This window comes from Contarinia nasturtii, unplaced genomic scaffold (genome assembly GCF_009176525.2).
Source record: "Contarinia nasturtii isolate CC-2019 unplaced genomic scaffold, AAFC_CNas_1.1 Cnas_scaffold_745, whole genome shotgun sequence".
NCBI lineage: Eukaryota > Metazoa > Arthropoda > Insecta > Diptera > Cecidomyiidae > Contarinia > Contarinia nasturtii.
The window spans coordinates 1,507,272-1,533,472 of NW_022198093.1; the positions used below are offsets into that span (position 1 = coordinate 1,507,272).

The 26,201-nt window shown below is 34.6% G+C and overlaps 8 protein-coding genes across 9 annotated transcripts; 3 read left to right on the forward strand and 5 right to left on the reverse strand.

Annotated features, from left to right (window-relative positions):
* Positions 1–1,540: 1,540 nt before the first annotated feature.
* On the reverse strand, positions 1,541–4,323 carry LOC116341779 (myogenic factor 5). Its single transcript, XM_031769079.1, has 5 exons — positions 3,340–4,323; positions 2,989–3,114; positions 2,690–2,812; positions 2,499–2,580; positions 1,541–2,366 (listed from the first exon to the last, which is right to left on the reverse strand). The coding sequence occupies exons 1-5, from the start codon at positions 3,853–3,855 to the stop codon at positions 2,236–2,238; spliced, it is 978 nt and encodes a 325-aa protein (XP_031624939.1). The 5' UTR covers positions 3,856–4,323; the 3' UTR covers positions 1,541–2,235.
* A 3,333-nt stretch (positions 4,324–7,656) lies between these two features.
* Positions 7,657–10,483, reverse strand: LOC116341693 (synaptic vesicular amine transporter). Its single transcript, XM_031768913.1, has 11 exons — positions 10,274–10,483; positions 10,163–10,190; positions 9,747–10,088; positions 9,578–9,681; positions 9,277–9,439; positions 8,978–9,168; positions 8,676–8,819; positions 8,548–8,605; positions 8,347–8,485; positions 8,127–8,277; positions 7,657–8,060 (listed from the first exon to the last, which is right to left on the reverse strand). Exons 1-11 carry the CDS (start codon positions 10,367–10,369, stop codon positions 7,932–7,934), a joined length of 1,545 nt encoding a protein of 514 aa, XP_031624773.1. The 5' UTR covers positions 10,370–10,483; the 3' UTR covers positions 7,657–7,931.
* Positions 10,484–11,483: 1,000 nt separating this feature from the next.
* On the reverse strand, positions 11,484–13,093 carry LOC116341539. The gene is made up of 2 exons (XM_031768660.1): positions 12,923–13,093; positions 11,484–12,676 (listed from the first exon to the last, which is right to left on the reverse strand). Exons 1-2 carry the CDS (start codon positions 13,043–13,045, stop codon positions 11,570–11,572), a joined length of 1,230 nt encoding a protein of 409 aa, XP_031624520.1. The 5' UTR covers positions 13,046–13,093; the 3' UTR covers positions 11,484–11,569.
* Positions 13,094–14,389: 1,296 nt separating this feature from the next.
* Positions 14,390–15,312, forward strand: LOC116341540 (28S ribosomal protein S7, mitochondrial). The gene is made up of 2 exons (XM_031768662.1): positions 14,390–14,511; positions 14,581–15,312. The coding sequence occupies exons 1-2, from the start codon at positions 14,468–14,470 to the stop codon at positions 15,218–15,220; spliced, it is 684 nt and encodes a 227-aa protein (XP_031624522.1). The 5' UTR covers positions 14,390–14,467; the 3' UTR covers positions 15,221–15,312.
* LOC116341541 lies at positions 15,296–16,106 on the reverse strand. Its single transcript, XM_031768663.1, has 2 exons — positions 15,726–16,106; positions 15,296–15,653 (listed from the first exon to the last, which is right to left on the reverse strand). The coding sequence occupies exons 1-2, from the start codon at positions 16,045–16,047 to the stop codon at positions 15,352–15,354; spliced, it is 624 nt and encodes a 207-aa protein (XP_031624523.1). The 5' UTR covers positions 16,048–16,106; the 3' UTR covers positions 15,296–15,351.
* Positions 16,107–16,188: 82 nt separating this feature from the next.
* LOC116341536 (transducin beta-like protein 3) lies at positions 16,189–18,940 on the forward strand. The gene is made up of 3 exons (XM_031768656.1): positions 16,189–16,323; positions 16,405–18,173; positions 18,256–18,940. Exons 1-3 carry the CDS (start codon positions 16,295–16,297, stop codon positions 18,867–18,869), a joined length of 2,412 nt encoding a protein of 803 aa, XP_031624516.1. The 5' UTR covers positions 16,189–16,294; the 3' UTR covers positions 18,870–18,940.
* Positions 18,941–19,044: 104 nt separating this feature from the next.
* Positions 19,045–21,727, forward strand: LOC116341538 (protein asunder). Its single transcript, XM_031768659.1, has 8 exons — positions 19,045–19,192; positions 19,268–19,344; positions 19,414–19,491; positions 19,564–20,423; positions 20,495–20,807; positions 20,886–21,025; positions 21,098–21,355; positions 21,467–21,727. Exons 1-8 carry the CDS (start codon positions 19,138–19,140, stop codon positions 21,630–21,632), a joined length of 1,947 nt encoding a protein of 648 aa, XP_031624519.1. The 5' UTR covers positions 19,045–19,137; the 3' UTR covers positions 21,633–21,727.
* LOC116341537 lies at positions 21,658–25,502 on the reverse strand. Of its 2 annotated transcripts, XR_004201180.1 has the most exons (7): positions 24,982–25,502; positions 24,647–24,798; positions 24,023–24,381; positions 23,888–23,937; positions 22,280–23,823; positions 22,082–22,204; positions 21,658–21,853 (listed from the first exon to the last, which is right to left on the reverse strand). XR_004201180.1 is itself a non-coding variant. In XM_031768658.1 (6 exons), the coding sequence occupies exons 1-6, from the start codon at positions 25,244–25,246 to the stop codon at positions 22,187–22,189; spliced, it is 2,388 nt and encodes a 795-aa protein (XP_031624518.1). In that variant the 5' UTR covers positions 25,247–25,502; the 3' UTR covers positions 21,658–22,186. The 2 variants fall into 2 exon arrangements, 1 of the variants encoding a protein (XP_031624518.1); XM_031768658.1 differs by having other exon boundaries at positions 21,658–22,204.
* Positions 25,503–26,201: the final 699 nt, after the last annotated feature.

Consider the following 26,201-nt stretch of genomic DNA (forward strand, 5'->3'; position numbering starts at 1 on the left):
AAAAATAATAAAGCCCTTTCACGCTCTCTTAAGAATTCAACTCTAATATGCGCGGAGGCATGCAATGCTACAAAAATACTCGGTTCATTTATGAACGAAAATAAAGAGTCTTACGGGAGTAAGACGAACTTTTCCGCACGGTGGTAGTTGCGTATTTTATTAAGAAAGTTCAAAATAATATTTGCTCGATTCTTCAAGTCTTTCAAGCGGCGTAAAGTTCGAGACCAAAAAATATTTTTCAACTTTGGCAACGAAATATTCTTTAATTTAATAGCAGAAGTACCCGAGAAAAGATTTTTCACACTTTCATGATGAACCCATTTGTACGACATTTGAAAGTATTCTATTTTCTAACAAAATACTATAAAAAATATGTCTGACGTTAATTTTGCCATAAAGATTATTTTTGAAACACTTTTCATAACTAAAGTCACAACAGATTTGGATTTTTGTATGGGAGCCATGTCTGTATGCTACCTTAATGGCGTGAAACTTTGCACAGGTTATTTTTTTCACAAATAACATTCGGAGGGTTTGGAGAAATTTCAACCAAAATCAAGAGTACCTCCCATACAAAATATTCGTTTTTGAGCCAATTGAAAATTTTGTATGGGAGGTACCCCTAATTTTAATTGAAATCTCTTCAAATTTTCAGAATGTTATACTTTTGTGTAAAAAATGGTCTGTGCAAAGTTTCACGTCATTAAGGTAGCATACAGGCTCCCATACAAAAATCCAAATTTTTTGTGATTTTTTCAAGGAAACTGTATTAAAAATTGATTGTATCTCAAAACTAACGTCGGATTCGGTTTTCTCGTGCCAAAAAACCCCCCAATACATATTTTTGAGTGTTTAAGTCTACATTAAGTATGACTTTTAGACGAAAATTGGACTCTTTTTCATAGGTATCACTCCAGGCATGGAATTTTTTTCCATCAACCAAAGTCGCTCAATATCTGATGATTTCTATTCCTGGGGACCCCCAATCATCCCGTGAAGTCAGATTTCAAATAACTTTTCTGGGTGGTGAGAAAATCGATGGACAAATTTTGCGTACGGCGGACAACGTACGACGTACGACGTACGACGTACGACGTACGACGTACGACGTACGACGTGGAAGCGACCCACAACAACCATGCTCAAAACGGCCTGATTCGGGTTCTCTGACCTCAGAAACGTCCAGAAAACATGTTTTTGAGGTTTCGTAAATTTTGACCTATTGCAATACTTTCCCCTTTCACACTAGGTGTGTGCGGAAAAGTAACATGAATCGAATACATGCGAAGTGAGTGAGCGCGAGAAATGCTGTTCAAACTTAGATCAATCTCTCCTTCTTCGTTCGGCAAGAGTGGAGTAGCACGCAATGAGCGATAAAAAGAAACTCGCGTAATATTGCCAACTACGATTTGACGGCGGTATAGTCAAATGAAAAATTCATATATTCGCTACCAGCGACAAGGAAATTTCGTTGTCAAATTGAACAAGACAAAAAAAAGGTACAACAACAACAACACAAAAATAATGAATACAAATTCAATCTGTTTTTCTGTTTTCAAATAGATACTGTGATCTCTTGATTCTGTTTATTTAAGTGTATCTCTTTGTTTGTTTGCAAGCATGTCACACACTCAATCTCTCTTTTTTCTCATTTTCATCTCTCTTTCTCACACATACACTTTCGCCCTCATTCGCTCATTCTCTCTTCTTTCTTCACAATTTTCGATTTGTTTGCTGAGAAAATATCATTTTATTTTTCGCCTTGTCTAATGCATTGCCGTTTACTTCAATTTGTTTTTCTTTCGTGACATTTTTCCGATTTTTCTCTCTATCTACAACGGTCGTGGATGTCGTACTCGTCGAGTACGGGCACACACATTTATTATAATATTGTGCGACATATATTATTTGCAGTTGTTGCCAAAAATAGATTTTTGTATCATTAGCTTCTAAGAAGTTCCCGAGTTGTTCGTTATTTTTTTTTTGTCCCGTTCTTTTTTTCTTCATTTAAGAAAATTATGATTATTATGATGCTGTCTATTGCCGCTTCTGATGATACTGCCGCTGATGCTTACTTTGCTAACTCTCTCTCTCTCTCTCTCTCTCTCTCTCTCTCTCTCTCTATCTCAGAGAGATCTCGGGCTATCGTTCTCTCTCTATTTTCTTCTAACATGAGAAAATATATATGGATTTTGAAAAGAAAGTGATTAATTTTATTGGGCGTCGTTCAAAGCGTTATAGCAGAGTTTGCGGTTGGTTTGGAGATGACATTGGTGTACTCGAATTGATGCTTTGAACAATTAAATTTAAATATTCTAGACTGGCAGTGCCATTTCCATCACTCGCATGGGCTGACGATGATAAACCTGTCACAATGGAATTCAAGCAAATTGTACAACAACGATTTTCGGTCACATCAAAAAAATGAAGACGAAATGAAAAGAACATAATAAAATGGGCACACACATAATATCATTGTTTTTTTTTACTTCTCTTACCAGTAATTGGCAATATTTTATAGTTTGCGTCTTTTTGCTTGTGTGATCGGTCTTTGAAAACGGGCGATCGTTGCCAAAACTCCTATTGAAATATTGCAAGGAACAAGACAAGCACATTTAGAAATAAATGACGATTTGAATAATAAATTAATGCTTTTGTTATAATGATTTCGAGTGCCAAAAAAACTTACCGAATATTTTAGAGATGCTGAATTATTGTTTGAACTTTGCTTAAATGTATTACACTCAATATTGCTATTTAACGTTAGACTTTGTGTTTCATTGATCGTCTGTTGCACGTCGTTTTCATGTTGCTGGAAAAATAAAATTCAATTTCAATTAATTCTATACAGAATAATATATATCCTTCCTAGGGAAAATGCAGAACGACCAAACTGAGTATTTAAATTTTAAAAAATTCTCTTCCATCGAGTAAAAAGAGTGTGTTAGTATACTCAAATGGCATAAAGTTCACATTTTAAGTACTTACATGCAACATATCCTCTAGATTTTCAATGTATTCGATGGCATTGCGAAGAATTTCCACTTTCGGCAGTCGTTGATTTGAATTCGTTGCACTTGTACACCGTTTTAACAATTCGAACGCTTCATTCACCTATTTTACGAGAAAATAAACCGGATCGATTGAAAGTGGAAAAGAGAAAAGAATAAAAGTCCTAATCAGTACCTAATTAGTGTGAACTAATTAACAGTTATTCGTTAAGAATAGCATCGTCCGAATTGTTAATTTCGTCCAATTAAAATAGTGTACAAAATACAAAAATAGAAAAATCTATGCAGAAAAAAAAGCGAATTGCACGACAATATTCTTTCTACTGACTTTTCGTAATCTCCGTCGTTCTCTGAGTGTGGCAGCTTTTCGACGATCGACTGTGACCGTTTTTTTCTTGCATGCTTTGCATGCCCATGTTAAACATGGACGTTTTGTAATTTGAATGCCGTTAACAGTGTGCGAGATCGGTTCTAAAATGTGTTGTTCAAAATGATCAACGGTGGACGATGTGGACGATGGTAGCGATTGTAAATGTGATAGATCCTCTTCATTGCTGCAACTTGATGTCGATGTTGTTGCTGGCGATAAAACACCCATCGTTGATGATACATAATTTGTACTACAATTATCACCGATTGTCAGTTGTCGGTTCATAAATTCAATTAAATCAAAACGCTTATGGAAAATCACCGAACAATTCCGACGTTTTATTGCACCCGATTTGAATCGATGATTCAGTAAATGCAATCGCTTATTTTCGACACTTTGTGCGTCTAATTTACAATTAAATCTTTTTATTCTCTTCAACACTACGAAATTGTTTTTCGACACTGATTTTGTCATAATCACAAAAACACGGAAGTATTTACGATGATGCTCTCTTTTTTCGTGCTAATTTCACTTTGTCATTTTGTTTAGATTCATTTAATAATGACATTCTATTTGAATCACATCCAAATCATTTTACACTCAATAAAAAATCGTTAATTTGATCACTACATATGTTCAATTCGATAAATTTTTCAACACTTTTCCGAATGCGGCGGTGATCAAAAGGATATGCACTCACAATCGAGTTTTCAAATGTTGATTTTCAGTTTGGTCGACACGAGGATAGAAAATCTGTTTGCACATCAAATGTTGTGTGCGGTTTTGTAGTAGACGCGACACAGCCAACAGATAAATGGCAATTGAACGAAGTGCGCACATAATAGTCTTGAAGGCGCTTGGAGTGTGAAGTGAATGCGCCGATCGAGTCGAGCACGGATACGATTTCGGTTTACATGACAATTCGTCGACGTCTTTACGATAATCCATTCAAAAACGAACTGTCATACGCACGCGACAAAAACACTTTCCCTCTTTTCTCTCTCTCTCTCTCTCTCTCTCTCTCTCTCTCTCTCTCTCTTTCTTTCGCTCTTCCTTTCGATTGCTTTCGCCAACACGCTCAACATGCGCAACAAAAATGAAATGAAAACAAATCGTTTTACGCAAAGAGATTTCTAAAATATCCCTGTGTATCACAGTTGATGTGTGTCCGGATCAAGTGGAAAACTACGCATTACTGAATATTATATGAGAAGAGGAAAAGCAATTCAAAATTGTCGTTTTTTCATATATAAATGACAACATTTATTTTTCCGACATATTATTATTATTATTATTACTGGTATAGAGATAGAGAGATCGTTAAGTGTCTTTGCGATCTCCGTTTATAAGCCGGATCATGTAAGCGAGATCTCAAAATTGTTGACACATGTATGTGTGCGACTCTGTGAACGTGCGCTTATTCTCTTTTATTTTGCTTGTGCACGATCATTTTCATGTTTTTAGTTGACAGCGTCGAAAGTAGCGAAAACAACACTAAAAGATACAACAAAAAAAGTATACACACAAACAGTAATGTGTATGATGTGACAGTGCAACCAAAAAAAACACAAAAACGCCAACAACAAGACATAGCAATTAATGAAAATTCAAAAATAAAAAGAGAAGGATGAATGAAAAGCGACATCAAACTAATACCTCGGACAAAGAAGAAAAGCGTCGAAAGCGTGAGCGCTCGCTCGTCGCTCAAAATGTGCCGCTTTTATAGTTACTCTTAAGTGATAATAATAAAATGTGCAGATGGTTTAGATTTAGTTTTGTGTGATCGTAAAAACTGAACGCGCAACAATATTACACTTTCAATTAAAAATGGTGACGACAATTTGTTGATAGTAAAAATCCCGGATAAAAAGACTGAAATGTGACTGTCTGAATTGAATGCGACATTTACGTTTTATTTCACACCGATTTGTGATTTCCTGCGACAAATTTTATTCTCCAAATAAGAGCGACAAAACCGTACAAGCAAAACCACTGCATGTCAGCTTTTGTACTTTTTCTTTCTTTTCGAGCTATAAATTGATTCTCATTATCACCCATGTTTACGATCACTCAAAGCAGTTAGCCGAAATTTTCAAGCAATATAACATCAATGTTTACGATTTTTCGACACTTACTCTTTCGCTCTTTCGTCAATCTTCTCGTCGATCCTGTTGTTATATATTTAACCGATTGCTTGGCAATCTCACAAAAATTACATTGTTTGCATAAATTTATTTCGCTACCAATTTTTTTCTCTCTATAAAACTACGCGCGGTCGAGCATGCAAACGAATTTATAAATGTAAAGATATTGCCTATAGGATATCTGTTTACATCAAAACGTGTACCACGAGTTATTAACAATAAAATATGTGCAGTTAATGTGGTGTAATTTCGAATGGGTGAATGAAAAGTATGAAAAGAATCGTCTATCTAATTGCATCACATGCATGGACCGCACAAAAGGCTTTAAATTTGATTTGTATGTTTATCTTCAACCAAAGATTGGCTCCATTTTTCATGTATGCGCCGCTAACTGACTCCAAGCAGTCGATTTGTCGTTCGCCCTGTTCATCACAAAAACAAACAACAATTCCGTTGACATGTGACGATAAAATGGCTTCTATCTTTCGACTTTTCTTTTGCCGGCAATGACAAGTACAAAACGGTTTATCGTTGCCTTTATTTTTCACTTACCTCTTCTCATTTACATTGCTCTTTCTCGATTTTTCAATTCCATCGTCGTTTTTTCCCTATTTTTATTAATGCATACAATGAACGATGAAAAATAAATATAGACAACACTCGGTTTTCATTTTGCGTGTGCGCGCACCACTTGCGTACAATTTTATAGACCTTTTTTATAGCTTAATCAACTTTTACATTGGTAAAACAACATTTAGCCAAAATCAACGGCAACAGTAATGCGTTGGAAAAATGGAAGAAATCCGCACACGGACACATATATATGCCACAACATCAGTGTGGGGAAAGTAATAAAACTGAGTAACAATAATTTTAGAAACGAATTAAAATTATTTCGAAGAGAGCGAAAAAGAAATGTGAATACAGCTAAAAAAGAAAGTTCTAATTTACTTTAACGTTAACGGAAGAATTTTTCAAATGACATTTTTATCACCTAGGCCGAATCTTTCAATATAAAATTTTGAGTATCAATTCACGAAAAATGTAGTAAAACGCCATGGAACTTTTTTGCTCCGTTTTTTACGTCTTAAAAAGTATTCCTTCTTGCTTTTATTCCTTTGAGTATAATTTAAATTGCTGTTCAGTTAGGAAGGTTAAGAAATCGAACTTTTAAAATCGATATAAATAACCATCATTTATAAAAATAAACTGTAAAATATGTGCAAAAGAGAAGAATCTTTATAGCACTTGCTGGTACATCTTTCAATGAGCACAATGTTCTTAAAGATTTTTTATACTAACGCACCCCTTGTCATCCTTACTTGGTGGTAGCAGCACTTACGCTACATATTAATAAAACTTCAAAAAACAAAAAACTGGAGGAGAATGTGATAATCAACGCCTTTAATGGCAGAGCCATAATTCATAACATCCACACAGTCGAAATTAAAAGAAAAATGTGACAGCAAAGAGACACATGATTAAATGCTACAAGATTAAGTTTGTACAGTAAATGACAACGACATTGAGAATGCGACAAATAAAACGCAAACGATGAAAGAGAAAAAAAGCGAACAGTTATATTCCATTTGCTTTGCTTTTATTTATCTTAATATTGGTTAGGAGATAAAATTAGAATTGAGAAGTTAACAGAATAACATGGCAAATGTCTAAACATTGAACGGATAATTTATTATAGTTAATCTCACATTGTGGTTAGTAAAAATGTTTATTATTTTTATAGTTTCAAGGAATTGGCATGGGCAATACTCAAATTGTGGCGCATACATTCCATTTTATCAATAAGCGACAATGTGCAACCGAAAATAAGTTCTTTACATTCGATATTCGGACTTCTATTTGCTAATTGTCGATAAATTAATTTTGTGTCGAAAAAACTTCTTGGAACCGTATGAAAGGTGTGTTTTCTTTATTTTTCGGTGTCAAAAAATGCTCTTTTTTAATCGAAAAAAGCACGGATTCATTTGGAGATGAAATTGATATTTAACCGAAATATTTTTCCGAAAATAACTAAATAATAAAATATTTAACCGAAGAAAATTTCGAAAAGAATCTCCAAGAATTTGTAAAACAAATAGCGTGTGTTTTCAAAAAAAAAAAACTCCGAGAATGTACACTATTTTCTGTTCAGAATGAAATTCACGTGAACTGATAAACCATTTCAACGAAAAAATGTGGAAAATCCATTTGTGTTGGGATGCATACTTTTTATATCGTACAAAAGAAAAATTCGTTGTGAGTGCAGATGAACTGATAATAAATTACTGTTTAATCAACCATGAAATGAGAATTTTATTGGCGTTGCGATACACCGCGTGTGCATATAGCATTTGGTTTCTTTTGCCATCTAGTATAGTGCACTTTTTTTTCGCGTCACGTTTGAATCTAGTGCTGAGGCTTATCCACAGCGTCATAAAATCTCTTATAACTTAAATTGCTCGATAGCGTTGTATTCGAGGGCCACAAACGGAGGAAGAATTTATTCGCTTCTGGTGACTCTTTATCGTCATAATCCTATACAGAAGAAAAAATAATTTTTAACACTCGTTTTTTCAAGAACTCTTTTTTCCACAAACTAACCTCCGGTTGCAATACAAACAATACCGTTTGCATTAGATAAATGGCATAAAAAATATTTGCCAAGCCGATCAAAGACATCAACCACGAGAAACCAATGTACTGTGAAATCTCTCCGCCTAATAATGGTCCCAAAAAATACGCCAAACTCACACTTTGAGAAATATTAAAACACAAAACAGTTGAAATTCGATTTGAAAGACATATCAATCACTTTAACAACCTGATTTGTTGTATGGCATATATTCCACCGTATGAACCACCAAAACTGCTGTTGAATGCTATTTCATCATTGTACATGTACTTGGAGTCAACAATCGATGCCAAGAGTGGGACTAATGCCACATCAAGCGTACCGATTCCTAAAAATAGAGATTTTTTTCAGTTTTTATTCACGCAAAAAACCAAAAGAAGCACGATTTACCCATGCCAAGCGCAAAATGTGGTAGAACAAGTGACGGAATCGAACTTGCATGCGGTATCTAAGTGTTGAAAGAAAAGTGGTGAGAGCAAATCAAATGTAAATTGGGATTGATGAAAATTTCTAGCTACCATAAGACAGGACAGTCCGACGATCATTAGTGCCATTGTTGCAGTTAGCATACCACCGGCTTGATGTGCCAAAACTGCCAAGAAATTTGTGCTTACAAAGTAACCAATTGAATCTGGAATGAACACCGTTCCGATTTGCCATTTCTGTAAATAGAACAGACTGTGTAACTGATTCAGACGTGATTTGAGAAAAAACCGTCAAAAAAATGTCTACGTGTAAAGTTCAACCTGTTGCTGAATTATTTGGATGTTCTGACGATTTTTTCAATACACGGAATTTTAACATTACATATTTTAATCACCTCTGGTTTTAACGTTGCCATTAGCCAAATTGGCAAACATGGCTCTAAAGTGGCCATTGCAATTGTCGAAATTAAAATTGCCGCAAATATTTTGAAGATAATTGGATCGTTCAAAAGATACATATAATTGCCGTCCTTTACCATTGATTCACTTTTACAACATTTTACGTTAATGAAAGCTAATTGAAGAGCTATTTTCAAATACACATCACGAATAGAGTAATTATCATTTCAATCAATCAGTAAGTATTTTTAAAAAATATTATGGCCACTGTTATTGATTGTAACATTGCACTCACCTAAAATAATGAAAGCTAAAACGGCAATGATATAGAATGGTGCTGATTTTCCACTGATTGCATACAAAATGCCACCGAAAGGATATCCAAGCAATACCCCCAGTGCCATGCTACCCAAAATGAATCCAATCACTTGTGACCGCATTTTTTCTTCTGGATAAATCTACCAAGAACAATGTTTCGTTAACTTTCGGAGAAATTGAAAATGAATTCTAACATATCGATTATGTTTCACACCAAAATCGAATTACTCAATACTATAAAGCTTCAAATAAAAAAAAAAAACTAAAAATTCAATTACTTGAGCAATGATGCTCATGCCGCAAACACTGATACAAGCCGACGCAAATCCTTGCATGCCACGAGCAACGAGTAGCCAAAAGTATCCTTGTCCAATTGCAAAAGCTGTAAACAAACCGTTTATATTTGTTCAGTAAAAATTAATTAGATGACGGACATCAAATACATACTCAGCGATGCTGAAAACAAAACAAAAGTTCCAATCACGATTGTAAAACGATATCCGAATGAATTGCTCAGTGATTTAGCAAATGGAGTTGAAATCAATTGTATCAGAGCTTTGCAGGCGAGCAATATGCCAACTGCACCATTTTCCTCGTTTAATTTATTGTCATTCCATAGTTCATCGTGCACAACATCAAATTGAAAATTTGTTGGTATTGCTGTTACATTTTGCGATGGAACATTTTTACCAAACATCGTTGATACATAATGTAAGTAGAGATTTTTGTATTTCAGAATTTCAATTGATTCACGGTCGATTTGGGATAGGTAATCCGGTAGGATGGGCACTAAAATTTTTAATTAAAATCATTTTTGTTTAAATTTCACTGTATAACGAGGATAGTTTATGGATTTATTTTACCGATAACCGTTAATAGAACATTGTCGAGCTATTTGGAAATTAGTAATGGTTAATTATCTTCACATTTCAGAAGAAAATATGTTTGAAATTCGAGTAGGTAAATTAACAAACCAATGTTGTCATATAAACGACAAATGTAAGAAATTTTCGCCCACATTCACCGTGCGAAGAAAATATCAATGCAATCATATCCTTAATTGCATCCATTTTCGAGGTTGATTTCACTATGTAATAATTACAAAAAAGGCAACAACGACAATCGTTTTTGAAATATTTGTTTGTAGAAAAATCGTGTTAGTTCACGAAGAATGGAATTTCACAGAGCAACACTCCAGACACATGCGAACGTTACGCGATTTGATAACATACTGAGACAAAGTGCCATTTTCCAATGCAGTTATAAATTGATATTGAATCCACATAGATAATGAAAAATGTTCGTAGCGTGATACAAACCAACTGTGGAATATCCAATATAGTTACAACATGTGCACACGAAACGCCTTTCCAACGGCGTATTTCATCCACACCATTGTCGCTTGTCAAAGTGGATTGAATGCGGATTCCGCGAGCTGTCTCTATTCATCATTACATTTTTGTCTACTTGTCAAGATGTTCATTCTTTGATTTACACACGTCACTCGTATAAAATCAATGCTGCGGAATAGAATGTAACGCTCAGAAGCTTACAGCTAATCAAATAATTTCGCTTATTAAATGATTTTTTGTTTTTGAAGACCGGACAGTATTCAATAAGATATGATGCGCAAGGAATATGTTGCTAATTCTTTTGTTTAATTCGATTTTGGTATTGTGTGGGATCCATAAATACGACCAAACAAACTTATTCGATGCATGCTGTACATTACCGAATGCTCTATATAATATAACATGCATCTAATCATCCCAAAAACGCACTGCTTCTTTTTTTGCAAGTGCGATATCTACAATTGTCTAATGATTGAGTTGTTTTTTGTATATTTCGCTCTATTTTCTAAACAAGCTAAATGGGGGTAGACATATGTATTCGTAATCTCTGAATAGTGATGTAATCGCCTATATTATCAAATATTCTTCGTTTGTGTAGTTCAATACGTTTGTATGCCATCTTGGAATCACGTTATCATGGAAATCATGGCTTAAACTTGAAGATTCACCGAATCATAATGTATTCGAGAAATGAAGTATATTCTTCAAAACTAATTGGATTCTACATTTTGAACATTTATCTACCCCGTGGTTTTTGCCGTGCTGAAAAAAATATTTTAAAAAGACGTTTATTTATATTTTTGTTTAATTTTATTTCCTTTTTTGTGGTCTTCAAAAATTATATACATTTTTTTTTCGAAATAAAACTAATTCTGTACAATATTAAGATCGATTAATTTCAAATTCGAACTATAGTCATCAATGTTGTTCTCGTCGTCTTTTGTGGACAGCATATAGTCTTCTATCGACACATTGGACACCATTTTTGAACTTAAGTTCGGAGAATTTTTTGTACTTCTTTTTTGGTTGTGTTGCGTTCATTTCGTCCAATTTTTCCAAGAATAGCAATGATGATTGCATCAAACGTTCAGCGGCGCGACGTCGATTGTCCATTGGTGTTGAAGAATTATGGAGATAGTCCTTGTCATATACCCAGCCAGATGCTCGGGAATGGCGTACTTTTCCGGATTGAATGATCGGACCGATTTTCTTGATGAAAACATTCGAAAATTTACACCATTCTTTAGTGGCCGGTTTTTGTAATTCAGGTTGTTTTAAAGAATCCAGTGTTAATGTTGCATCCTGTTTAAACAACGAAACAGCGCCACCATCATCATCGTCATCATCATTGCTGAAATCCTCTTCTAGAATGCGAGGGGTATCCTGTTTGGATAGGTAGACGACACCATTATCATCACCATCTGTTGTGTTCGGGATTGATCCGAGCGTTGTATCCTGCTTGACCAAACCGACAGCACCATTGTCATCTTCATCGATAGTATCCTGTGTTGGACTGACAGCCGTATCCTGCTCTTTAGATACGCAGATGGCGGTATCGTTATCTTTATTTGCTGCAGTCTGTAGTAGATTCTGCAACGATCCGATAGTTGCATCCTGTCTAAATAAACCTACAGCTTCAATGCCATCGGCTATGTAATCGTCCAGGAAGTCATCATCTTCATCTTCATCGTCATCATCATCAAAGAAATTCACTGTTGGGTTGTTAGATGAATCCTGGTTGTATAAACAGGCACCGTCATCATTTTCTCCGTCCGTAGAATATTGTATCAGGTTAAGAGTTGTATCCTGTCTACATAGAAGAAAAGCACCGTTATCATCAAGTCTTCGTCGTTTTGCCGGATTCAGGATTACTTCTTCTGCCGTTTCCAATATTGATCGTAGAGTTGCATCCATCTTATATGAAGGAACAGTATTAGTTGCGTTCTCTAACTTCCTTGCTTCATCGTTGATTGGTTCCATACATTTTGCTCCAACCACTACTGGCATAACAAAACCGTCGTGATCCTGAAAATTAAAAAAAAAAACATTATTATTAAAATATTATAATTTGGATTGAAATTTATTCACACTTGGTGAGATTATGTACTTTGATAAAGAAAAGTGTTTCACAAGTAATTAAGAAATAATTGAGTCACTGGAAACATACTTTTTTTGGAAGAAATCTGATCAATGTTGAATCAACAAAATTTAATAAATGTATGTCGGATGTGACTTAAACATCTTATTTTCTAAGAATAAAAAAAATATTACCTTTTTCAACTCGTTCGGTTGTTTGTCACCTTCAGTAGCTAGTTCTGATTGATGTCCAAGAGTTGATCGTAGTTGATTTTCAGCTGCAACTACTTTAACTTCTGAACTTTTGAATTGAGACATTTTTTCGAGATTTTTAAATACTTTTTTCACTTCGTCGTTATTGTTGAATTTTCTTGAATATGTTTGATATTCTTTGTTGACTAATTATTTAACTTTTTTGCTTAAAACGTTATTTTATTCAAAAATATGCTTTAAAAAACTCCGTACTTGTGGCAAAATTTAATAATTTTTGTTGAAAAACATTTAGTTTTTAAGATAACTTTAGAAGTTGTTGAATGTTTGGGTTTCCAAAATAAACTGAAGAATTTTTGAAATGGTTGCTGTTTTTATACCCTTTTTTGGGGCGGTACCATTTCAACAGATATAAATGCTTACTACTTGCTAACTTCAAATTACTGTACATAATATACATAATACAGGTAGTGACAATATCCATACATGCTTAATGATTATGTAATTAACGCAAAATCTATTGTTTATGTGTGAAATTAGTAGAAGAGTGAGAGAATGCAAATATGTATTGGTTAGCATATATCGCCCTAATGACGAAATGGTCATTAGTGTGTGCTCTTTCTATTTAACCATTTTTGAACTGAATTTACATCTGAAAGAAAGAGACAAAAATATACATTCAACATTTTTGGTAATTTTTTCCCTTCCATAGAAGTATATTACATACAACGTTACCCACGCTTTAAAGCATACTCACATGATTTTTTTTTTGCATTTGAATTCAATGGAAGAAAATTATTATTTGGGTGCATGGAAAAGTACTTGAAAAATGATCAGTAATTCTTTTGAAAAATTGTTTTATTTGCTTTGCTTTCATGTTATCATAAAAAAAAAAAAAAAAAAAACAAAAAAAAAAATAGATTTGATACAAGAGACTATTTGTTGAAAAAAAAATTACCAACTCTGTGAAGTAATTCATAAATAACCATTTTTCCTGATAAAAACAGATGTTTACTCATTACGATTCTTAATTAGTAATTAGGGGGTTCAAACAATAGAACAGGTGCGAGTGTTTTTTAACCTTTGGGTTATATAATTTGGTTCTTCTACCTGACCACCAAATTCTTGGAATGAAGAACATACCTAATCTAAGGCAATTTTATTGGACTAAACTAAAGGTTCGAAGTTGACAATTTTTAGTAATCCAAAAATGTTGCAACCGTTCAAAGTTCATCAAAGTTTAAAATTTTAAAATAAATAATTAAAAACGTATTTTCGTAGACATTGCAACCATTTTTGCAGAACACTTAAAGGAAGAAAAAGTTGAAAAAAAAAACATCAGAATTTTAACGATTTGAAAAACTCGCCAAAAACGTTAAAAAATGATACAATGTATTCAAAACCACCGTGAAGTTAGTTATTCATTCATCAGACATTCGTCTGCTAAGAAAAGTCAATCAATTTTTTTTATTATTATTTTTCTAACCTTCAAAGTCAAATTCGAGTTGTGGAAGAAGTTTTTCTGGAAAAATGTTACGAAAATTGATTAATTTCAATGTTGTAAATGTTGTTGTGTGAGTATTTTATAAAAAAATTATCAACAAATGTGGTATTTTCTTAAAGACAACGTTATTTTATTATAGCAAGCCGCATATAACACCATTTCGATGGATGTCTATGTATTCTCCTGATTTCATTGAACCGACCATAAAAAAGGATGATATAAAACGTTTGAAAGATGAAAATCGGTTCGATTCTCTCACACACAAAAAAATTAAAGCGGCCAAAACAAATGAATCATCATCGTTGCTGTACGATCCACTAGTGAATAAATTCACCAACTTTATCATGGAAGGTGGAAAAAAGGAATTAGCACGCGGATTAATGGAAAAAGTATTTCAAAATATTAAACGAAATCAGTTGGAGCGTTACAATTTGGCCAAAGACGACGAAGAACGTGAAGCAATTGAATTGAATCCGCGCGTTATACTTCGCAATGCCGTTGAAAGTTGTCGCCCAGTGATGCAACTAGTTACTGTTAGACGTGGTGGCACCAATTACAATGTTCCCGTTCCGATTACAGAAAATAAATCATATTTTTATTCAATGAAATGGTTAATAGAGGCTGGCACCGATAAGGCCTTCAATGTTCGTTTTCATGACAAACTTGCATGGGAAATTCTGGACGCAGCCAACAATACGGGACGTGTCGTGAAACGAAAACAAGATTTACACAAATCTTGCGAAGCCAATCGTGCGTACGCTCACTACAGATGGGTTTAATAGTTCAAATGGTGTCATGTGGCTAGATTCATTTTTGTATAATTCAATAAGAAATAAATAAAATCGTAAATAGAATTTCTGTATCTCAAAAACATTTTTATTCAATCAACTAGGTTTTTTTTATCAGGTTTTTACTTTCCGAACAAGTGCCGAAATAGTTTAGTATTTGTTGTTTCAACATTTTTCCATGGAATTTTCAGCGATATTTTCTCATTGCCATTGATTACTTGTATCGTTTTGTATAGGCCAAATTTTACCGGGCTTTTTTGACATTTGCGTACTTCATCAACAGTTGTTTCGACAAATAATTGTTTACCCCAAAAATCGATATAGGCTATTCGCAGGTTTTTATTTTGGCCACATATATACACTATCCCAACTGTATTCGCCAGCGTTTTGCTGTATGCCGTCAAAATCATGCCGCTAGTGAGACCTTTGAATGAAAACAACAACATATCAATAGTGTTTTGCGTGGGAAATATTTGAAGTCAAAGAACAAACATACCAATTGCCAAACAAGGCACTGCTGAAACGTCTGGAATTTTTTCAGACAATTGAATTAAATACGCCACTGGGGTTAAGACTAGAGTTGAAACATATGAATAGAGTTTTAGCTTCGTTACGATAGAATACCATTTCATATCATTGAAGACATATAGTCTGGTCCATCTAAATTCTTCGTCTCGTCGCTTTCTTTCTGCTAACTCTTCGGCTTTTGACTTATTCAACTGCACACAAGAATTTACATATATTTTGCGAACACATTCAAATTTTTGTGTCGACGGTAAATTTAGTTTCAAATATCGAGCTCCAACAAATCGAAACATTGTTTTTATATTTTTTACGTCTGTGGAAATTTAACCAAAAATATAATCGTTCAGTTTGTGGTCAATTCACAATCGAAAACGTCATCGAAACGTCAAATTACTGTCACTGTGAATGACATTGTAAGACGAAAACGTCGCTTTTGACACTTGCACGTGGTGGTATAATATTTAGCTTTTGCTGTGTGTGGTGTAAACATTCTGTAAATTTCAAAGGAATAAAATTGGAAGAAAACCGACATTAAGAAAAATGGCCAGCAAGCATAAAGTCAAAGAAACGTAAGTGTTTTCTGCAGAAAATGGAACAATTCATTAAAATCAACAGAAAATATAAGTGTTTTGTTTTTCTTCAATAAACAGGTTTGAAGTGGACGCAGAATATGGTGCAATTTATACCGGTGGTTTGGTTAAATGGACATCAAATGCGGAAAAGATTTATTGCCAAGACCAAGAGAGAATCAATGTGATTTCGGTGGCTGATAATAAGGTGATTCAATCGATTGGTGAACAAGTCAACGAAGGAAATGTTGTTGAAGATGCGATTTATACATTTGCTTTGAGTGACGATGACGAACTATTATGCACTGCACATCGAAGTAGTTTGATTAAATTATGGCAAACCAACGATGGCACCCTGATTAAAACATGGAAATCAGCACACAATGGTCCGATTCCGATGCTGGATTTTAACACAAATGCAACGCACATTGCAAGCGGTGGTGCCGATTCGTCTGTTCGTATTTGGGATCATCAGCGTAAAACATGTGTCGGCAGTTTGAGAGGATGTGTTGGTGTTTTAAGTGTACTAAAATTCAATCCACAATCGTTGAATCGAACAGTGTTTGCCGCTGGAAATGATAATAAAATCAATGGATGGAACTTTGAAACACGTCAATTGGTGTGCTCATTGAATGGCCACATGACAAAAGTAACATCTCTTTCATTCAGTTCAGACGGAAAATGCATGGTATCTGGAAGTAGAGATAAAGTCTTAATTCTATGGGATTTGGAAAAGTATCAACAAGTTCGTGTTGTGCCTGTGTACGAAACAATCGAAAGTGCCATTGTACTGCCCAATGCCATCAAATTGCCGACCAGCGTTAAATTGGACGACGATAAAATCTATGCCGCATCGGCCGGCGAGGGTGGTTTAATTAAGGTGTGGGAAATGAATACAGCACGATTAATCTATGAACAACAAAATAGTTTGGTGTCAAAGGCAAATGAAACAGAAGGATTGGCCATAACACAAATGTTGTATAACAAAAATGTGTCGCAATTTGCCGTTGTCAGTGCCGACCATAACATTATGATCCATAATTCCAGCACATTTTATTGTACAAAACAATTTATCGGATTCAGTGCTGAGATTTTGGATACGGTATTTGTTGGTAAAAAGGATCGATACCTAGCAGTTGCTACCAATAGCGCTGATATCAAAATATACGACACACTTGATATGAATTGTAAAATTTTAAAAGGTCACACTGATATCGTTCTATCGTTGGCTTCGTTGCGTAATTTCCTTCTGTCCGCTGGAAAAGATAATACAATTCGTTTGTGGGAGATAAATCCAAGTGATTTTTCAATTCGCTGTATTGGCATCGGTAGAAAACACACAAAAGCCGTTGGTTCAGTTGCATTTGGCAAAATATCGCATCAAACATTTGCTTCGGTGAGTCAAGACACATGCATTAAAGTATGGAAATTACCAAAAGAGCTCGATTCAAATGAAACAATCAATTTGAATTGCATCGCAACGGAAATTGCGCACAAAGAAGATGTAAATTGTATCACAATCTCACCGAACGATAAAATGATTGCGACAACGTCACAAGATAAGACGGCCAAATTGTGGAGCCTAAATAATTTATCGTTGTTGGGCGTATTGCGTGGTCATCGTCGTGGCATTTGGTGTGCACGATTTTCACCCGTCGATCAAGTCTTAATGACTACATCCGGTGATTGTACAATTAAACTGTGGTCTTTAACCGATATGTCGTGTTTGAAATCATTTGAAGGTCATGACAGTTCGGTGATGCGAGCCGAATTCTTGAGCCAAGGCATGCAAATTCTATCGGCCGGTTCGGATGGTCTGATTAAACTATGGAACATCAAAAGTTCGGAATGTAAGTATATATTTTATCATCATTTGTTTCCAGTACTTCCATTACTTATTGATTAATTTCCATTTATTCCATTCTTTTCTAGGTATAAGCACATTGGAAAAGCATGATGGCCGAATTTGGACAATGGCCGTTACAACGGATGAATCACATTTTGTAAGCGGTGGCGCCGATTCGTTGTTGGTTAAATGGCGAGATGTGACCGAAGAGCAAAAGGCCACTAGACAAAAAGAAAAACAAGAATTGGCACTTGAGGAACAGGAACTCGACAATTTATTACGCGAAAAGAAACATTTGAAAGCGTTGAAATATGCACTACGACTATCGAAACCAAAGTTATCGCTTAACATCATCACAGAGGTGATCAAGTCACAAGAAGACGGATTGGATGAAACTGTATTGAAATTAAACGAAAGTGAAAAGGAGAAACTTTTAAATCATACACTTTCATGGAATACAAATAGCCGAAATACACGAACATCGCAATTGGTGCTGAATCTTTTGTTGAAAGATGTGCTCAATGGAAAATTCAAACCAACTAGTCGCATCAAGCTGGTTGAAGACGCATTACCGTACACGGAACGACATTTTAAACGAATGACCGAGCATCTGACTGCAATCAAAGCACTTGAATTCACACTAAAGTGTATGCAACCGCATGCCAATTTGGAGAACAACATGAATGTCGATGAAGATTAATTTTTCAATTTTAGGAAATAAGACACAAAAATTGTTTTACGATAAAAACAAAAAATACATTTATGATCGCATTTGTTTATTTATTTCAAAGCAAATTGAACGTTTCACATTAATAGGTGGTGCCATCTGCATCAGTTATGACAGTTCATGGAATGATATGATGCCGGTGACAGATTGAAACTGAATTATTATTACAAACAAACCAAAATCCGATTCAATTATGTTGTGACTTTTTATTCGCAAATAGAAACATTTCAATTGAACAAAAATGGAAGATTTCAATCATAAAACGGTGTTTGTGTTGGATCACACACAATATTTCGGTAGGAATTTGTTATTTATACTGTCCAATGGACATCACTGTGTACTGTGGAAATAACACAATGTTTTTCGATTAGGCATTTCTGGAGACAATACATTCCAGCTTGAATTTGTGAATAGCAAAGGAATCGAATCAGTGGTGCCAGTTTCAAAGGTGATTTTTTTTGCATTTTTGGTGTCAATTATTTACGGCAATTTAATTATGTGCGATTTGTGTTTGTAGAGCCTTTGGACGACGTCTGTTGAAACAGCGGCCGAATACTGTCGTATCGTTTGGGATTTATTTCCGACCGGTAAATATGTAAGTCATGTACTTTCAGTTGTATGCAGTTCTTTCGTAACTCAAACACCCTATTGTTTCTGCTTATTTCAGATTCGATTCATAGTAAGCGATGCAAATGCTCACATTGTGAATACATGGGCGCCCGTAACGCAAAATCTAACGCATGTAATGAATGCAATGGCCATGGTTGGTACACCGCCACCGTTACCACATTCAGCTGAATTTACAGTGATTCATGGTTTGCGTGCAGCTGTTGAAGCGCTGGCTGAACAAACCGAACAACAAAAGGAAAAACGAGCAAAAGGTGTTAAAGTGATGAATCGGGCACGAGTAATTTGTATCACATCCGCACGTGATGATTCAAGCATGAAAAGTTTGGAAGAAATTTTCTACACCGTGGTAACACAGCAAAATTTTCAAACGACACAAGGTGCATCCGAATTTATAAAAATCGATCAATGTCATTTGGTTGTGATAAATTTGCATCCCTCTGGATTAGACTCAATGGTTACAAATCGTCCATTGCGTGATCTGAATGGCACGGTCAAAGCAGAGGTTCATTCGGTGAAAGCCCGTGATTTTGGCAACAAATTGACTCATTTGATTTTGCCGCATTATGATTTGGCCAGTACTACAGTGACCGGTATACCAATGAAAGAGGAACAAAATGCAAGTTCAAGTGCAAATTATGATGTGGAAATTTTCCATTCGCGAAAATCACATTCGATCATTTGTCGTAACGAACAAGAGCTACCAACGAGCATCAAAGAAAATGCTGAATATGAGACGGTTACATTGAAATGGTGTACACCACGCGGCGTTGGAGCAGCCGAACTACAGCCGTGTTTGGCACAATATCGAATTACACCGGTCGATGTTACATCACGCCCCAGTTCGTGTTTAATCAATTTTCTTCTCAACGGACGATCCGTTCTACTCGAAATGCCAAGGTAAATTGAATACATTTGCAAAACACAAATTTTGAATTAAATGGAAAAATTCGGTTCTGGTTTATTTTCAGAGAAACGGGCGGAAAGATAACCAGTCACATGCTATCGGCACATGGTGGTGAGATTTTCATTCATACGCTACACACATCACGCAGTTGTCTAGAAGACTTACCATCAGTGTTGGAAAGTAACAGTGGAAAAGTGACCGACTATCGTATAAACGACTTTGCATCGATCATTCACAATTTTAAACTCATTCCGTTGAAACAATATCCGGATCGATTGCCAGACCGAAATCTCATGCGATTGAGAGCGAAATTTTGTAAAACCACAAAATATTTTCCTCTCACCGCTGGATCCACCATTGTATACAACGTTCGACAGGTCAGAAGAGATAAAGCAAAAAAAAATCATTGACATCATTTTTTCATATCATTTTTAATTCTATTTTCTCATCATTAGTTTCTCGAACCAATGCTCACCATGATTGGCAAGGAAGAAATAAGTGACGATGAAATTCTGAAGTGTCAGCAAATAATTTACAATTTGATTGCATTCGAAGCTCGACAAGAACCACTAACACTACCGATTGGACATCACAAGTAAACATTAACTGAACATTTCACGTAATCGATTGATAATTGATATGAATATTTTATTATTTTTCTTTGTAGACTTAAAGGCACCAAGAAAGATGAACAGTATAGGTTACTTTGGGCCGAATTGATTCATATTCTGCAAATTGGTCCACAATCATCAAATCACAAGAAACTATTGACATTCATCAAAAATGAAAACGTGTCGGAAGTGAGCAAAGATTCGAAACGGCTCAATACACAAGTAACAAATTCACCAATGTCACCGCCCGGCTCAAGTGACTCGACCGCCAGCAAGAAAAAAGCCCAACATTCATTGCTATCCTCAGGCAATCGGTGAATTGACACTAAATTCAGAATTTGAGCTCCATTCACACTCTGTTCAACACATGCACGAGATTGATAGAATTGAAAGATACTAAAGTTTTTCTTTTTGTTTTATTTCAGATCTTTATACGAAATTCAAGTGGCTGCAGATCGTGCGTTAAGTAGAAAACGTCTAGACTTTGCCGGTCGCTTGTGTACTCCGCTCGGAAAAATTGCAAAATTGTATCCCAACCTAAAACTCGACAGTGTGTATACAGATCAAGACGCACCACAGTTTTCGCCATAGTTTTTATGTTAAGAAAAAAAAAACATTAATGACATGTTCATATATTTTGTTTGAAAGGTCAAAGTTGTTAAATAAAGATAAACATGTTATAATTAGCTCTGACTTTTTTTTACTATTTCTTCCAACGATGTCATTGCCAGACATCACTATCGTCTTGTTCAATCTCATTGTTGGGAATTGCTTTGATTGTGTCATCTTTTTGTTGTTCTGAAATTCAAATCCTGAAAATGGATCAGGCAAATTCCACGTTTTTAATTTTTTCCATTAAAATTAATTAATCTATATCTCAATTTTCATTCTGTTATAGAATATGAATCAAATAGTGTGCCCACCAGATAATGGTAAATAATAATAATAGCACTTATAATTATTCATTAAAATTAGATGAAAAATTCAAATTTTCATTTTTATATATTTTAGAATTCTTAATAGACATAAAACAGAGTGACCTGGGAAGGAACGGAAATATGAATGTAGAGGACTGAGCTGTCCTGTGGCTTGTCACACCGTCACACAGCTGTATTAGTTGTTTTTTCCGAACAATCTATGAAAGCTCAGTCGTCATTCAATGTCTAAAAATTGTATAAAAAGGACAGTTAATAACACTTCCAGCCCTATGCCTTGATAATCTTTTATCCTCCTCTCACTATTTTCAATCGTTGCATATTTTGTTTAAAAATATTCTCATCAATATTTCCATCAGTTATTCGAAGAACAACTTCGAGACGTCCTTTAATTAGTGCCAAAATTGAATTGTAAACCGATAAAACCATATCCATTTTATTAATCCATATTTCAAGCGTATTCAAATTTTTGCTGTATTCCAAAATATTCATTATTTCTGATACGCTAATCGTAAAACAGTTGAATCTAATATCTTTCAATGTAGGTGATGCTTTGACTAATTCAAGGATTGTATTAAAAGGAACATAATCAAAACAATACATATCTAATAATTTGAGCTCATCCAATTGAAGTAAACCGGGTAGAGTTTGGTCAAAATTAAGAAAACCCACAAGTCGTAGCGTCTCAATTTTGGGTATGTTCGTAACAATCGAATCGATTGAAGTAACTGCTGGAATGAACAGATCAATTTCAACACCTATTGCTAGATGTCTCAATTGTTGAAATTGTTTAAAATGCATCACTAATTCATTGTATTCATGTGTGGCCAAGAATTGGCAATCAATTCTCAAATCCACAAGATTTGGTAAACGATCGCTGATACTATTGATAGCTGAAAATGAGAGATTTTGAATATCAACAATTAAAAGCATTTCTATTTGTGGATTAAGCATGATGAATGCATTGAACGCCGCGTCATTTAGATTATCAACTTTATCAAAATAAGCATATTTCAATTTTGGGAATTTTTTCATGATACATTGCAAATCTGCTTGGACCTTTACGCCAGTCAAATTTATGCATTCCAAATTTTCAGGTAATTCAACATTATCCATTGAAATAGAAGAAATGTTAATGTCTATTAAGGTTTTGAAATGCGACAAGTCATTAAAATTGCTCTTAGTATTTTCATGGCCTTCAATATACATGTAAATTAATGTTTCGCCACAATTTTTAGCGATCATATCTATTGTACCATCTTCAAAATCAGAAATTAATTCCATATACAGGATCAAATGACCGAAGATTTTTAGAAAATTTGATGCGTGCTTCAAAGGGAATGCAGTGTAGCGGCCAACTGATTTATTTTCAAGTGACAAAGACAACTCTTTGAAATTCCGTGGGTAGCATTGTAGTGCATTCTCTTGAAAGTCACGACACGTTTCGGCTGCGCTTAAGAAATCACTTGGATCTGTCAATTTTCGCAGAATCTCTTGAATACAATCATCATTGAGTGCATTTAAAATATGCTTTGGAGAATCTTGGGCCGGCACATAGTTCCATTCGTAGAGAAAACGCTGAATTAGCATGCGATGGGTCTCCGATACAGCAATGAATTCCGAAATGTTTGCAGCACGTGATAGTTTCTCGACTATATTCCGCGATGTTTCACCCGAATGGAGACTTTTAACTGCATTTTGTACGAAATCGTCCCCTATGACTGCTAATTTGAAATCTTTGAAGCTACTTTCACTTGTAATTTGCCGACTTCGTTTCCTCCCGTATATTTTTGCGGCGACATACTCGAGGATGAAAAATGACAACCGATTTGTTGTTGCACGTTGATCTGTAATAAAAAAAAATACATCAAATTAAACCTATTCAATAAAACAAAATATAATAAATCTTACAGTAATCGGATACCAATTCGATGTTATTGATCACGGTGCTGAGCATGTGACTGTATAAAAGAAACATATAAAATGTATATATTGGAGTTTTTTCTAAAAAAAAAAATTATGTGTGAAATTTTTTCTTATGTTTACCTTCTTTCGCAATGAATTCCAGGCGCTTCATATTTTAGATATGTAAAATGGACATGTAAATGATAAAATGACGGTTGATAATGTACGTAAATACGCAATTGTGATGAATCCAAGCCGTACTTTGTTTTGATAGAAGTAACACTTTTTGTCTGAATATTTCGAAGCAGTGGTAAATGTTCAGCAGCCAATGATCGTAACGATTTCAAATTTAATTGATGAACAATAGCAATGGCATAGAATGTTTCCAAAGTTCCATCCCACTTAAAATCAGGCAATAGGATAAATCCAAGCGTCTTGCATGGATCTTCGACGATTATACGATCCGCTTCGTTTTTATGCTCGAGGATATTGTAGACCCACTGCAAAAATGAATGAATTAGGAAATTATTTTCTATTACAAAAAAAGGTAACAATAAATAACAATTTATAAGCTCGTTTTGTGTCAGAAACAGTTGAATGTGTTTTGACTAAATGCAAGATTTCCAAGACTCAAACAATTTGCCTAATTTGAGACATTTTAATCACTTAACTAAAAATATATCCAACCGGATATAAGTTCAATGGCTGTGAGACTGTATGTAATAAATTATTTTTTTTTGTTTTTATTACTATACAATAACTTACATCCAAGGTGAATAGTTCAGATTCGAGCTGTAATCGTGATTCAGTGACGGTTTTATACAGATACGGTGTTTCCAACATGATAAAGATTTCTTGCGATGAATACTTTTGAATGTGTGTCTCCGTGCATGGGGAAATTATGTTCAACTTTACACCTAAAGAACCAAGTAGAAAAAAAACAACTACACATTAGATCATCTTAATTAATATACACAGAGTAGCCTATGCGCTCTTCGTCTCTGTGTATGTACAAGCAGAGTCGTGCGTTTGCAATGTAGCGTGCACGCAACGAAATAAGACTTATTTCTAACCATAAGTATTATAAATAAATATCTTACTATAAATATCTCGCGACAGTCCCTGCTCATGACTAAAGTATGATTTGCATTGGTTCTCATCATCATCATCACCATCATCATTGATTGCCGTGTTAACATTATAGTCGGTGAACGCAGTTTTTTCGAGTACAACAATAGCTGGATACCTTGTGTCAGCCGCTAATTCGGACGGGAATGTGCCCAAGATACAGATGGTTTTTGTTTCGCTGTTGTTATTTAAAATGCGTTCCAATCGAAATTTTGATAAATCATATTTATCTGCCATGTTTTCTATTTGTTTTGCTTTGTGTTTTTCCGCAATTTAACAATATTCAAAATATACGCACATAAACTCACACAATTTCTCTTCTTAATTTTCTTCTTCGTCTTCTTCTAAGCAAAAGAAAAATTAGATCTCTTAACACTTAAATCTTACATTTACCGTTGTCAACACACGGCTTTCAACATCAACAAAATCGTTCTTTTTTAGCTTTTTTTTCAAATAAAATTGTGACTACAAACTTTGAAAACCACGAGTGGAAAGAAAGTACTTGAAGAAATCAACCGATTTCTAATTTTTTTTTCTAGTAAAAACTTATATACGTGAAAATATTGTAGTGCTCAATGTGAAAAATGAAAACAAATCAAAATAACAGCAGAATAACTCATATTAATCACACGATATATTAATATTGTATAAAATCAAGAATGGTCAATATGTCAAAAATAGTGATGACATCGTAAACGTTTTACATTCGATTGAGGTTAAGTCTATTTGGAGGGAAAAAATGTTTTAGCCACAGCGTATCATTTTCATTGACTTTGATTTTTGATTGTTGTTGTTTTGAATTTGAATAAAAATACACTGCCAAAGTACTTGGAAGTAATGCTTGATGTATCGATGCATAAACGAGTGGAATTCAAAAAATATTTTAAAGCCCCAGAAAAATTAACCAATTCAATAAAAATTATATGATTTGAATTCGAGCCATGTCGGCTTTCGTCAAAAAATTCATGAAATTACACAGAAATTCGGTAGTTTGTTGTACTAGAGCCACTTGAAACAAGGTCGATTGAGTATTCTGGATAGGTTTTTTTTTCGAAAGGGCATCTGAAGAGCTACAAACTGAGCAATTTTAAACAAAATCGTAGAATTTGAACTCGATTTATAGCGACGTTTGTTTGAAAATTCCCGAAAATACACAGAAATGTGATAAGTCGCTGTATTAGAGCTACTATTC